The sequence below is a fragment of the Trachurus japonicus genome, chromosome 22 (genome assembly GCF_045865225.1).
Source record: "Trachurus japonicus isolate A0001 chromosome 22, Traja_1.0".
Lineage (NCBI taxonomy): Eukaryota > Metazoa > Chordata > Actinopteri > Carangiformes > Carangidae > Trachurus > Trachurus japonicus.
This window is the reverse complement of record NC_140928.1, coordinates 19,907,083-19,921,154: the sequence shown is the minus strand read 5'-3', so window position 1 is coordinate 19,921,154 and position 14,072 is coordinate 19,907,083. Positions and strand designations below refer to the sequence as shown.

Here is a 14,072-nt window from a genome sequence, read left to right as displayed (position 1 = left end):
TGCAATATTTCTTGCTCCTATGACCATAAGTTATTGCATTTCATACATAGTTACTAAATGGCTACATTTGGTGAAATTACTGTTTAGCACACGTGAATAAATCCTCTAATGTTCATTTCAAAGAGTGATTGAATTATTGCTCATGATAAGCAATAAGCACCATTTGTGCCAATACACTACTTTATGGACTAAAATCACAATTGAATAGGCTGATTGGATGCACAAGCATCTCAGCTATCCAGTCATACCCAATTCATGCAATTTTGTGACTGTTTATGAACACCCAGTGTGCAGAAATAGTCAAATACACCATTTTGTATATAGGCGGAAATGACATATTTGTAGGCTACTGCATGCAAATTACTGCATGGTTCTCCCCCAAAACTGCATTAGATTCACACAAATTAGGTATTTCTTGATAGGAGAGGCCTGTAGGTACCTATATAACCCATTTCCATTCACATACATCTAGGTGACAGGTCAAGGGACCATTTGAAAACATGTAGATGGCTTTTTTTTTTTTTTTTTTTTCAAAGGAGGTTAAATCGAAAGCAACTGGACTTAGTTATTTGTCTAGGAAGACGTTTCACCTCTCATCCAAGAGGCTTCATCAGTTCATGTACGCATCTGACCAGGCTGGGACTGGTCCAACTATCTGGTGTGGAGACTCACTATTTAACCTCTTGTGTGGGCGTTCACAAGGGTGATGATGTCACTGGTTCCCTTTAGTGCTCCAAGTGCCAACGACAGTCGTTTAAATGACTGCCTTTGATGGAAAGTTGGTTTCGACTTCGTTCGTGCCCTATTGTGTTATAACGACAGTCGTTGGAGTCACTTGCCACTTGTGAACAGTGGTTGTTCTTTGAGGCTAGATTGTTGAATCTCCTGGGAAGGGATGAAAGGGCAGCATTGTAAATTGGAGATAGGTGGTGTCTCAGGCCACCTCCCCTGTTGAGGGATGGTTTCTCTACTTTTACAAAAATGGCTTCTTTGACTCCTCTTTCAAACCATCTGTCCTCTCTGTCTAGGATTTGGACATTGCTGTCCTCAAAGGAGTGGGCTTTCTCCTTGAGATGTAGATGGACAGCAGAGTCCAGTCCTGAGGAGTTTGCTCTCCTGTGTTGGGCCATGCGTTTATGCAGTGGTTGTTTTGTTTCTCCAATGTAGAGGTCTTTGCATTCCTCGTTGCATTGTATGCATTGGACTGCATACACCAGATTGCCTTGTGAACGCCCACACAAGAGGTTAAATAGTGAGTCTCCACACCAGATAGTTGGACCAGTCCCAGCCTGGTCAGATGCGTACATGAACTGATGAAGCCTCTTGGATGAGAGGTGAAACGTCTTCCTAGACAAATAACTAAGTCCAGTTGCTTTCGATTTAACCTCCTTTGAAATACTATGACCTGGGCAAATGAGAATATGCACCGGCTCATGTAGATGGCTGTTTTTCCCTCACAAAATTTTCATCTGACTTTAAATCATTAGGTTTTTAGCTCCCTTTCTGACAAGGTAGCTTAACAAACTTGGTCACACTGGAAACCTGAGGTTGTCCCGAATACATTGATATCTCTATCTTTGGGCTCGCTCGAAATTTGAGCGTGCTACAGTCTTTGAAAGACAGTCTGACTGGCATTCCTGGCAACAATTCCACAGGTATCATAGGGGTACTAAAACATTGCAAAAAACACATTTTGGACAGGTTTTGTTCCGGGGATCACCCAAATCTCTATTTTAGAGGTTCCAAGGATGCAAAAAATCCAGACTAGAAAAAAAAATAAGGGGGGTGCACGTGAACCCCTCCTGGGGCTCCTACTACACCCATTCCATGCAGTCTTGTCAAATGGAGGTAAAGAAAAAAAGACACATGTAGGCCATAGATAAGAGCATGGGTGATACAGGCAGTAGCCACACCTTACTCTAAAACTCTTTCACAGCCAGATACTGTACACCTCCACAACCGATGCTATGTTATTAGATGAGTCACAAGATGTTACAGACCTATCTCTATTCTACCTGCTATGACTGAAGTACTTGAAAAGATCGAAGGCATTTGACACAATCAATCATCACATTCTTCTACAGAAACTTTCACATCTTGGACTTGGAGTAAGAGACCATGTGCTGCTCTGTTTACCAGTTGTCTTAAAGATGGACAGCAGTTTGTGTCTTATAGTGGAACAAAATCGCCTGTGCACTGTGGTGTACCACAGTGGTTCAATGCTTGGGTCCCTGTTATTCCTGATCTACATTAATGACCTCCCAAATGTTTCAGACAAACTGACTAAAAATGTGGTAAATGGACTTTTATTGTCTCTCAGACCACTCAAACCGCTTTACACTGTTTGTCGCATTCACACACACATTCATACAGCACTGTTCGCAGACGAGCTTTTTCACACACCCGATGGCACATCCGAGGGGCGAGGGCAAGTATGGGTTCAGTGTCTTGCCCAAGGACACTTCAACGTGTGGACTGGAGGAGCCAGGAATCAAATCTCTGACCATGCTGTTAGTGAGCTCTACCTTCTGAGCCACAGGATCCCAATACCGTCATTGGACTTGGTAAAATGTCTATTTGGTTTAAATCCAACAAGCTATCACTTAACATCAATCATGCTTCATCTGTTTGGGACTGAAATCAGATGTTCTCAACTCCTCTTCTAGAATAGAAATAGATTAAATACCTTTGTGTGTTGTAGGCCTACATGTTTTCTTGGTATTCTGCTTGATGAATCCTCGTTTTGGAAACCTCATATTAGAGCCATAACCACAGAAATGGCCAAAGTTTGGCATACTGGCATACCACTACTACTTAAAGTCACAGCAGTTTAAAAGAGCACTGAAGTCACTCCTTCCAACCAACCAACACTTTCTATATGGACTGCCTATACAAACTGTGACTACTCAATTTTCATACCAATAGCCTATGCATTTATCTTACATGAACTTTAACTCCAAACTGTCACCAGTATATGCTCTTAGGCTGTTAATGTCTGTGCTGAATTAAACAGTAGATAAGGCTTTAATATGCGTGAGTGAATGCCTCTCACAGTTAGTAATTATTGGATTTTTGAAATGCATTGTCATTGGTGCTATGTCATATTATATTTGTTTTTATTGTGTTAAAAACAATTGTGGCTCAAAAATTACAACAGCTTTTTTTTTCGGCATCTCTCCTTCACATTCCTTTGGAACTTATATTGTATCTTTTTTTTTTTCAATGTAAAAGTAAATAACAAACATGTTAATAAAGACGTGTCTAATTGCAGTGAGACTTGTTGGCACTGAGACATGAACGTCCTACCAACTGCTGACTCCCTGCGGGGGTGTGTGTGTGTGTGTGTGTGTGTGTGTTCAGACATCTTGGATGTTTGACATGTACACGTGCACCCAAACACACTGGGGCTTCTTTTACTTCAGTTCTTCTGTGGCGTTCCGAGCTGAAACAAAACAAAGCTTATGCACGTCTGGATAATGAGACTATGAGATTATCATGGTCTGTGTTACACAATTAAGCTGAAACAATAACACATCTGTGCAGCTCCCACAGTTACCATGGAGGTGACGATCAACAAACAGGCTGAGACTGAAGCATTCAGTGTTTTCATCTTTTATCCCTGACTCAGAAACAAAGAGACGGATGGGATTTTTGAAGTGGGATTTGTATTACGTAACAATGCACGATGGCTTAATGTATTTGCAGATGTTCATCATCCTGTTTTCCAACATAATAGTTATATAACTTCACTAAGGTGTGTTGAGTGGGAGGAAACAAATGATGGTGACGCAGTTTAGTCTCTACTTTAAAACAATTGTCATTTTGAGAGCAACATGCTATTGAAGTTTGTGTGTTTCCTGTTGATGAAAAGAGGAGACAGCCTTGGTTGCAGTTTTCCTTAAAAATTAAATACACTAATTTCCTGATTCCCACATCAAACAAGATATGGTGTTTGTCTGAGAGATCAATAGTGAAAACTGTTTTCAGATGTCACAGCAATAACTTGTGTGAGCTGTGGTTCCCTTCTGGCATGATGATGATACAAATACACAATTTATTTAAATAAACATTAGTGTAATGTAACATACACAGCACCACACTGCAATTAGTAAATGGTTGTAGGTTGTGAAGGAGCAGATCATGTAGCAGGATGAAGCAGTGAAACAGCAGAAAAGCACCGATGCCACATACTGATAATCAACCGGTTAGATCTGTGGTTGGTTCCCACTTTGATATGCAAGACCTGCAACAGCACGACAGCACAAAGAGGTTTTATTTTCAGCGTCAGCCTCACAGTTCAAAGCCAGTTGTTCTCTCCATGCCGTGGTTTCCAGTTCAAAGGATACAGAGAGGCACACAGAAACTGGCTGTCAAATTGAAAAAGATCACTCATACCAATTAAACACATGAGCACATCGCTTTTTTCTCTCGCCCAATCTCAAGAAATAGATATATGATTTTAAATGGCTTGAAGTATCATACATTTCCTGACATTTGTTCCAATTAATCTAAGTTCAGAAATTTCTTATGTCAAGAATATAACTATTTTTGTTTAATATACGAGTTAAATGTTTGTCTATAGTTAACACCAGTTACCAGTCATAAATTATGATCTCATTGGCTGCTATAGTGCAAGTTGCACAAACAATTTTACCCCGAAGCATTTTAGTGCTCTTATGACACTGAAGGTGTTTTATTTGCATTCAGGTATATTTCACCAGGGATTATAATTATGTGGGTGTGTGTGGTGTTGCTTAGCTCGGTTGCATGTCATTCTCCCTCTCTCTGCCTCCCCATTTACTGTCTCTCTCTACTGCTACACTATTAATTAAAGACAAAAGCCCCAAAATATACTTTAAAAAATTATGTGGGTGTGTGTAGCTACCATGGATGTATTATATTATCATACATCCATGGTAGATACATGTCAGTAGGAGCATAGAACTTCCCCTGAGTATTTTTTTTCCACAAACTTTATTTAAATTTCAAATAGCTTACATAGGCTCTCAATATGAATATAATGCATTATTTTTTTCCACAAGGCACCAATTTTTATAAATAAAATCTACAAGGCGCTATGACAGAAAATAAATAAAACAGGCTAAATAAAATAAGAAAATGTGTAAAGTAAACAAGTCCAAGGCACTTTATCTCATTGAGACTCTTCACAGTTCAACATATTGCATGGCAGTTTCCAGCATTTTAGTAATGTTCTCAGACAAGTCTGACAAGAGAAGGTCTTCAAACAAGAGTCCAGCTGCTTTTTTACTACAACTCCACAAGAATGTTCTCAGGTTTGTTCGCTAATAAAACTGAACTGAAGTAGCCAATTTGTTAAACTAAGGAGGAGGTTTATTTTTCCATTTGCAAGAGTGGATATGGTTGTCCAAAATTATAAAACTATGTTTATCAAATCTAACTTTTTTTTTTTGGGGGGGGGGGGGGGTGTTATCTTTGAATAAAATAAATTAACCTCCACCTCTCTTCAATGTTTCTGTACCTAATACATCCCTTATTAAACTATTTTGTATTTGTAGGGCAACAGGGGGCAGTAATTGCCTCATTTCGTCTCGTGTCAGCTGCTGTTAAACAGTAGAAGAGGAACTCAGAGCGTCAATGACCGTAGAAGAAGGAGGAACACGTGATTCGCGCTAACTGGAGCCAAGATGGCGGTGGTGGTGCGGAGCTTGCAAGACCAGCTCGAAAAAGCGAAAGAAAGCCTAAAACATGTGGACGATAATATTCGTAAATTAACCGGGCGCGACCCCAATGAGTCAAGGTAAAAAGCGCCGGTGGTTGTTGAGCTTCAGCTGTGTTTGTTGTGATGTGCTAAGCTAACTGACCTGCTAGCGAAGAGATGACCGGGCTAGCATGAGTCGGTTAGCTCGCTGCAAACACGAACGCCTCCACACATGTAACGTTGACTTACGGATGTTTTAGACAGACACAGTCTGCACCCATGTCTAACATCATGAATGCAATCTGAAGTAATTAATAAATCCTGAACTAATATATATATAACATTTACCGTGGGAGTGAGCTGCTAGACTCAGGTGGTCAGTTATTATTAGGCCTGGTAGGAGGCGTCGTCATGGCAGGAAGCATTATGTTTAATGGGACTAGACGACTCCGCCTCTCACAGGAACACAGCTTTTGACTATTTTCAGGTGTGAATTCATCCGACGAGGTTTGGCTCGGTGGTTTTGTGTTGACCGTGTTTTCCTGTTGTGTTTACAGGCCGGGCCAGATCCGTCGGCCCGGCGGTGGCCCCATGCCAGGCGGCGTCGGGGGAGGAGGAGGTGGAGGAGCAGGAGGAGGAGGTGGTAGAGGCAGAGGGATGAACCTGCTCAGGTAAACCTGCGCTCTGCGCGGCTCAGTGCAGTCAGGGCTGTTTTAAAGCCCACAACAGCATTATTACATGGTGTCAAAACATTTTCATTGAAACCGTTGCGATGTGTGGTGGTCTTTGACCTGCATCATGTAGTAGAGCCTTAAGAACAAGATGGATCACTAACATATCGATTTAAAGGGATAGTTCACCCAAAATTCAAATTTCACGCTATCTACTCACCCTCATGTCGACTAAGAGCTGTGAGAATTTTCAGAGTCCTCCGTCCCTTCTCTGAGTTACGGGGGGTTCCGTGCAGCAGTATTTGTCCATATGGTTGTCAATGGATACCAACTTTCTTCATCCAAAAAGACACACCAAAAAACATCCAAATACCTCCATACTGCTAGTCTGTAATGTCCCTCTTGTATTGAAGCCCCGACATGAGAAATTGTTCCGCCAGTCAGTGCAAGAGCAGTGAACTGAGACACTGGGAGCTTCCGCTACAAACAAGCTTAAAATATAGACTTATTTAATTTTTTCGGAACAATTTCTCATGTTGGGCCTTCAATACAAGAGGGACATTACAGACGAGCAGTATGGAGGTATTTGGATGTTTTTGGTGTGTCTTTTTGGACGAAGAAAGTTGGTATCCATTGACAACCATTATATGGACAAATACTGCTGCGCGGACCCCGTAACTCAGAGAAGGAACGGAGGACTCTGAAAATTCTCACAGCTCTTAGTCGACATGAGGGTGAGTAGATAATGAGTGAAATTTGAATTTTGGGTGAACTATCCCTTTAAGAACAAGATGGACCACTAACATATCGTTTTAATGGGGCAACTGGGTCAATCGGCTATATGCACAGCTCCACTACTTCCTGAACCTTAGCCAGCTCCTTTATTTCCTGTCTTACATTATTGGACAAACTGATTAATCCAGGTGTGTCTGACCTCACAACAACGACCAGACACACCTGGATTAATCAAAACCCTTAAGACAATGAAACTGTTGCATATGATTTTTATTTATGGCTGATTTAACATGTGATAATGTTGGTTTTAGGCGCAGTCTCTCGGACATAGGAGGCGGCGGCCCCCCTGCCAAGCAGAGGGACATCGAAGGAGCACTGCTGAGGTGAGATCTGTGTTTTTTAATATACACCAGCTATGCATACGGTTTATATTTTGAACATTAATTCCACATAATTAGCAACATTTACAAAAACACATGTATGCACAATATTGCCTTTAAACGACCCGTAAAGCTGGCTTATTTTGGGCCAAGAAAGACGAGGGTAAATTATGATGATGGTGTGATAAACGGCCCTAGCTATATTTTGCTGTCTGAGAAATTGCATTGTTTGTGGGGCGTCTGTCTCTTAACACTGTGTTATCTTTTCCTGGGTGTCCTCAGGCTGGCAGGGGACCAGAGGGCCAGGAGAGATGCGCGTCACGACAGCGACGCCGAGGATGATGACGATGTCAAAAAGGTATGAAGAAAGAGTTTCTCCTTTTTTGGTACTGTTCATGTGCAGTCTGTAGGGAAAACTGGATTAGTTCAAACACTGACTGGTCATTTCTTGTCCCTCAGCCGGCGTTGCAGTCGTCTGTAGTAGCTACCTCCAAGGAGCGAACACGCCGAGACCTCATTCAAGATCAGACCATGGATGAGAGGGGCAAACAGAGGTACGTCTACGGGAACCTCCAGCCAGCTCTACACATACATTAAAACTTGAGGAATTGTGAAAAATAAATTGCTCTTACAAATGATAAAATTAGGAAAATAAGCTAACTTTTCGTTCTCTTTATCAGGAATCGGCGTATGTTTGGCCTGCTGATGGGGACCCTGCAAAAATTCAAACAGGAGTCCAACGTCTCTACAGAGAAGGTGCAGAGACGTAACCTTTTCATTGTGTTAAGCTGATAAACATAGTGTTTGGGCTCAACAAATGCTGTCATTTCTATTAATTTTGGTCCTCAATCTCATTTCTCTATGTCTTCTGGTTTTGTCCCCACAGCAAAAGCGACGTACAGAGATTGAGCAGAAGCTCGAGGTTCAGGCTGAGGCAGAGAGAAAGAAGGTGGAGAGTGAAAAGAGAGAGCTGTTTGAGGAGAGGAGAGCCAAACAGACTGAGCTGAGACTACTGGAACAGAAAGTGGAACTAGCTCAGCTGGTAAGAAAGTAGTTTTAATGTCATTTGTAGAAGGGGAAATAAAAGGGTCGGTCCAGTGGTTCCCAACCTTTTTTGGCTCGTGACCCCATTTTGACATCACACATTTCTGGTGACCCCTGATCACGTGCGATTGCGGCTGTCAATCATGCGTCAGCTCAGATATTTTTATATGCTTCATTTTATTTGAACTCGATTGTCGAGAAAGTGAAAGTATAGAATACAGTTGTTTAAGATTGTGTGTGGTGTTTTTAATCATTAATTTAAAAAGAACAATAAGTTGAAAGAAAACTTGAATCAATAATTTTTTTTAATCAATTACTAGACATTTCAGACGACCCCCTTTGGCGACCCCACATGGGGTCCCGACCCCAGGTTGAAAAACACTGTGTTGGTCACTTGACTGAGTTCATTTTGGCTCTTTCAGGGTTTTTTCTGGCCAAAGTTTTGGCCCCCCCGACACACATACACACACACACACTTTTTCTCCGCGTACTACCCGTCTCTCTCTAGCTGTCCTTTCAAAATAAAGGCCGAGGAAAAAAAAAAAACGACTCCTGAGCTCATATACTGCGAAGGGGACTCAACAGATCCAGGCTTTGTGTTCATGCTGCAGCTCAACTAAGTCCCGGTCTGAGTTACCACGGTTACTACGAAGCTGGTTATCAACTGGTTTGTTAAGACCAGCTCTCTGCTTCATGCTCTGTGCGCGTTCACATCAATCAATCAAGGCGTTTGGCGTCATATTATTCTACTTCTACACTATTCTACACTAAATGGAGCGACAACGGGCTGATTTCAGCCAAGAGCAGCAGGTTGTTTTGATGGAGAGTATGAGCGATATAAAAAATACTGATCACAGCCTGAAGCAACAGTGTTGCTGCAAATACGACGAGATGAGGCTGCTTTTAATTTCTGACAGCTCTACATTGCGCTACTTTTAAATATGAAGCTTTATTCATTTAAACTAAATAAACTACAGCAACAACTCAAAATTTAAATTTTATTATTAGGTGAAAATTATTATTGTAGCCTATAATTATTGTTTTCATATAGGTATTTCACTGATCGCAATTGCGAGTGTGTGTTTAATTGAAAGCGAGGCTGGTGTGCGTATGAAAATAGGTTTCAGTGCATTTTAGGTGCTGTAAATGTGAAAACAGCGCAGACCTATTCAAGATTTGCGTTTGGGCAACACTGACATATAACAGGCGATCGGAATTAATTTATTCATGGCCACATTAAGTGAAATGAACTTTACTGATTATCCATCTGATTATCTGTCCTGCTGCGAGCGGACAACTTCTTTCAGCGGTGACTGTAGGCTATATAAAAGTGAAATATATAGGCTATAGCCTAATATATAGCCTAATATATAATGAGCTCCTGACGCGAGTCGGATCAACAGCTGAGCAGCGTATTCCCTCAGCTGAACGTCCGCAGGCGGAGATGCTCAGAGAGAAAGTCAACAGCAGCGGATCAAACGCTCCGTTCTGATCCAGCTCCACTGGACTTTCAAAGTAAAGGTGACGCAGCTGTAAATGAGTTCAATAGGCTAGTGAAACTAGTGAAACTGAAACTCCTAACCTAAGTAGCCTACAAGTTACCATGGTGATCTAGCCGGGTGAAAAGAAAGCCACCTTTGTAGGAGAGCCTGGCTTTAGACTCAACCTCGCCAACCCACTAAACTGGCTTCACCCCTCCGTCTCATTCTCTCTCTCTTCACGCTGCGCCGGTGGGGTGCGTTCACGCTCAGCACAACGTCTGAACGGAGCGGAGCCCCGAGCCCCGCCCCCGCGGGCACACAAGCAGCGCCTCAACGTCAGCTTGCGGCCCGGCCCGGAGTTGAAAGCAAACGCACCCCTTCTGCTGCGGTCGAGTTGAACCGAGTTGAAAACAGCGCCACTGAGCTCCCATAGAACTACTGTACTACATTGAGTTTCAATCAAGATTCCAGCGCGGCGGCCGACAATTTCAGCGAGGCGGCCGCCTCAAAATTTATAATGCAGAAAAAACCCTGTCTTTTCAGTTATATGGGCGTAAGAGTTTAGAAAATAAAAATGCACAGATTCAGCATCAGGATAGTGCAGAACATGTTTGTAATTGTAATTTCCATCATTATTTCACTGCACAGTTTAATATTGTAAAGGCAAAGTAACCAGTGAGGAATGGTATCAAACATTTAACTACAACAGAAGAAATGGGTCAATGGTTGATCAGAATTTTATGTAACTTTCTCTTTCCATCTACAGCAAGAGGAGTGGACCAGCCACAATAACCGTCTGGTGAAATACATTCGCACTAAGACTAAACCCCACATCTTCTATTTGCCTGGAAAAATGTGCTCCGCAACACAGAAACTCCTCGATGACTCCACCAAGAAACTAAATGGTCAGTGGAGTTGTTAAAATAATCACATCTTGCCTGTTTTCTGTTCATGAAATTATTGTTTCTTGGGCTTTGAAAAGAAGTATTTGTGGATATTCAGCCACCGGTGCGTGTGCATTGATCACTCTGTAACATGTGAATCTCTCTGTGTAGTTGTGTTTGAAGAAAGGCGTGAGGCTTTTGCCGAACACCTCAGCAAGATGGAGTCCCGCCCCCGTCGACAGCCAAACCGCGACCAGGACGGCAACACAGCGGCAACAGGGACGGACCGCCCAGCGGAGGGTAAGCCAGCAGGTCAGGTAGTCAAGGTGACAGGTAATAAGGGGGGTGCAGAGATGGAGGAAGAGGAGGAGGAAGATGAGGACGAGGACGAGGAGGAGAGGGAAAAGGAGGCAGTTAGGAAGGTGACGGTAGTGAAGGACGAGGGGGAGGAGGAGGCGGGGTCGAAGAAGGCAGATGAAGAGGAGGAGAGGATGGAGTTGGGTAAGGAGAATCGTGAGAAGAAGGGAGGGGGGGAGGGGGAGAAGAGCAGAGAGGATCAGAGGGAGGAGGCAGATAAGGAGGCCAGTCCAGGGTCAGAAGAGATGGAGGTTGAGGGGGAGCGAGAGGACAGGAAGAAGGAAGTGGTGGGAGAAACAGGCAGCAAAAAGGGGCCTACAGACCTCCAGAACGACAAGACCCAAGAAACCCAGTCCTCCGAGCCAATCGCAACAAGCCACGAAGCTGCGGACGCCAATCAGCAGCCCCTGGCCAGTCCCACTGCCGGGCAACCAGCGATGCATCCCTCTGAGATCCAGAGGGCGTTTCCCGCCCCAGAGCCCCAAACAGCCGTCACCGTCACCGTCCCCGGGCCGGAGTTCACCATCCCCGGCCTGGAGGCCCAGGACTCGCCGGTGGAGAACCAGGCTGTGGGGCAAACAGAGGAGGAGGCACCACAAAAACTGCCCGAGTCACAGGAGGCCCCCAGCGCCGCCCCTGCTCCGGCCAAGGAGGAAGAGGGAGGTGGGAGAGGGAGGAAGAAGGAGAAGGAGTCGAAGAAAGGTCGCAGTCACAGCAAGAGCTCCTCCTCCTCCTCCTCCGGTTCGTCCTCCAGCGGCAGCTCCTCCTCTTCCTCCGGATCCAGCCGCTCTTCTTCGTCCTCGTCGTCCTCTTCGTCCTCGTCGTCCAACAGCAGTAGCCGAAGTCGCAGCCGAGACAGCGGCAAACGTAAGAGGAGGCCGTCAGGCAGAGACAGGAAGAAAGGAGAAGACAGGAGTCACCGTAAGAGAGGAGGGAGTAGCGGAGGTGGAAGGGACTCCAAGGGATCAAAAGAGAGGAGGAAGAGGAGGAGCGAGGAGGGAAGGGGCAGGTCGTCTCGGAGCGATAGGGAGCATAAAGATAGAGACAGGAAGGACAAGAGGCGCTGATCTGGGTTTCTTTCAGCCTCAGTGATAATTTGGCAGCCACAGGAAAACACTGAGGGAAAATAAACCTCCAGCTATTTACTTAGTGACACGAGATCACACAAGTTTTAAAGTGGTATTAAAATGACAGTTTTAACATGAGAGGATTTTTCTTGGAAGATATTTGATGGTGGAGTCTGAGCAAAATTGAAACTACAGATGAAGGCTCATTATTTTTCTTCCACTGTTTCCCTCGACAAATGAAATGCAAACTGGACTTTTCAGTCCCAGTGGTGCATCAGGTCAGGATGTCTCTCACATTGTCTCTAATTGGGCTCCGACCTAAACAGGTTTGTTTAGTCGTTTTAAATCCAGATGCTTCATCCTGACATGTAGGTTTTTACAAAGTTTTTTGTGATGCTACAATGAAAAGATTGTGTTGAATGTTTTTCTATTTTTCTCACCCCAACTCTAATGGGATAGGCTGGGATATTGACGGTTATGGTAGCAGTGACCATTAACATACAGTAGTTGTGTTTTCAAATTAATGTGACAATGCTGTTCAATCACTTCACTATTTGATCTGATGTCAAGCCCTTGTTTTTCATCACATACATGTCAGCCACAGAAATTTCCTGTGTTTTTTTTTGTACCAAATGATAATCTGCTTCAAAATAAAGGTGAGGTATTAGTGGGAATTTGAGCGTGTGGAGTTTGATTGTATTTGAACAAGAACTGATTTTATTAAAAGTAATGGTCTCAATATTGATATTTGTAATATTCCTCTGATACAACGGTTCTCATTTAAAGTTGTACATTCAAGATCAAACAATGGACAAGTGTCTCATTCTCACAGTAGGACACATTTGACTAATTTGGCAGGTGGTTTCATCCAGAATGTAGGAAAAACACCTTGGTGTACTGTGTGTACCAAATGGTAAAGGATGCTGGTGCTCTGAAAGTAGTGGGTAGCTTATTCCACCATCAGGGAACCACAGATTAGAAGGATTTCAAAACTGTCTTAGGGGGACAGCTGGTCAAACGTGAGACGACAAGTTTCTTGTGATCCTTTCTGAGGTAAGATATTAGGCTCGTTCGAGATGAACTGCGCCTCGTCTGGACGGTCGGCGAGAGCAGGCGGCAGCAGCAGGGGGCGGTGACAGAAAGCTGCAGTCAAGTCGGACAGTTTCCAGCCGCCGTCAATACAAATAGGAAGTCACCAAAGTATGTATTTCTTATGCTGTACTGCAGTTGTCCAATAAATAACCAATATATTTCTCAGGATATAAGTTTGATTCAGTGTGAATATTTTTTTAAGCAGTATAGGCCTACAACATGAGATTCATATAATCTAGCATTATACAACGACACGTAGTGTTTGCAGTCCTAACTAAGAGCCAATCAGCTCATGATCCGGCGGGTTTCCCATCATGCCCTGAGGCTGCAGGCGGTAGCAGTCGGTGGAGAGCAACTGCGGCGCCTGGCTCTAAAAACTGCGGCCGCCTTGATCTCGTGAGGTTATCGTTGCAGGCGCGTGCATGATGTCAGAGCAAGTCGGGATCAAGTCGGACACAAATCTAACCGGCATGCATTGTGCGCTGATCACCGGCGATCGATTCTGCGCACGCCTGGCTCATCTCGAACGCACCTAGTGTCATCACCCAGATTTGGGTTTCGAGTGCGAGCTGCAGGTGGCGACCTCATTTCCACAAGGGAAGGTCACTGATAGACTGCGGTACACACAGAGAGACAGGTGTAGATCTACACAGCACATACACGTGCAGAAACCCTAACCCT

The 14,072-nt window shown here is 43.7% G+C and overlaps 1 protein-coding gene across 1 annotated transcript; it reads left to right on the top strand.

Moving 5' to 3' along the window:
* The first annotated feature begins 5,643 nt into the window (after positions 1-5,643).
* pnn (pinin, desmosome associated protein) lies at positions 5,644-12,973 on the top strand. The gene is made up of 9 exons (XM_085766598.1): positions 5,644-5,779; positions 6,238-6,351; positions 7,398-7,469; positions 7,749-7,824; positions 7,926-8,020; positions 8,147-8,222; positions 8,353-8,508; positions 10,758-10,896; positions 11,047-12,973. The coding sequence occupies exons 1-9, from the start codon at positions 5,667-5,669 to the stop codon at positions 12,297-12,299; spliced, it is 2,094 nt and encodes a 697-aa protein (XP_085622724.1). The 5' UTR covers positions 5,644-5,666; the 3' UTR covers positions 12,300-12,973.
* The last annotated feature ends 1,099 nt before the right edge of the window (positions 12,974-14,072 follow it).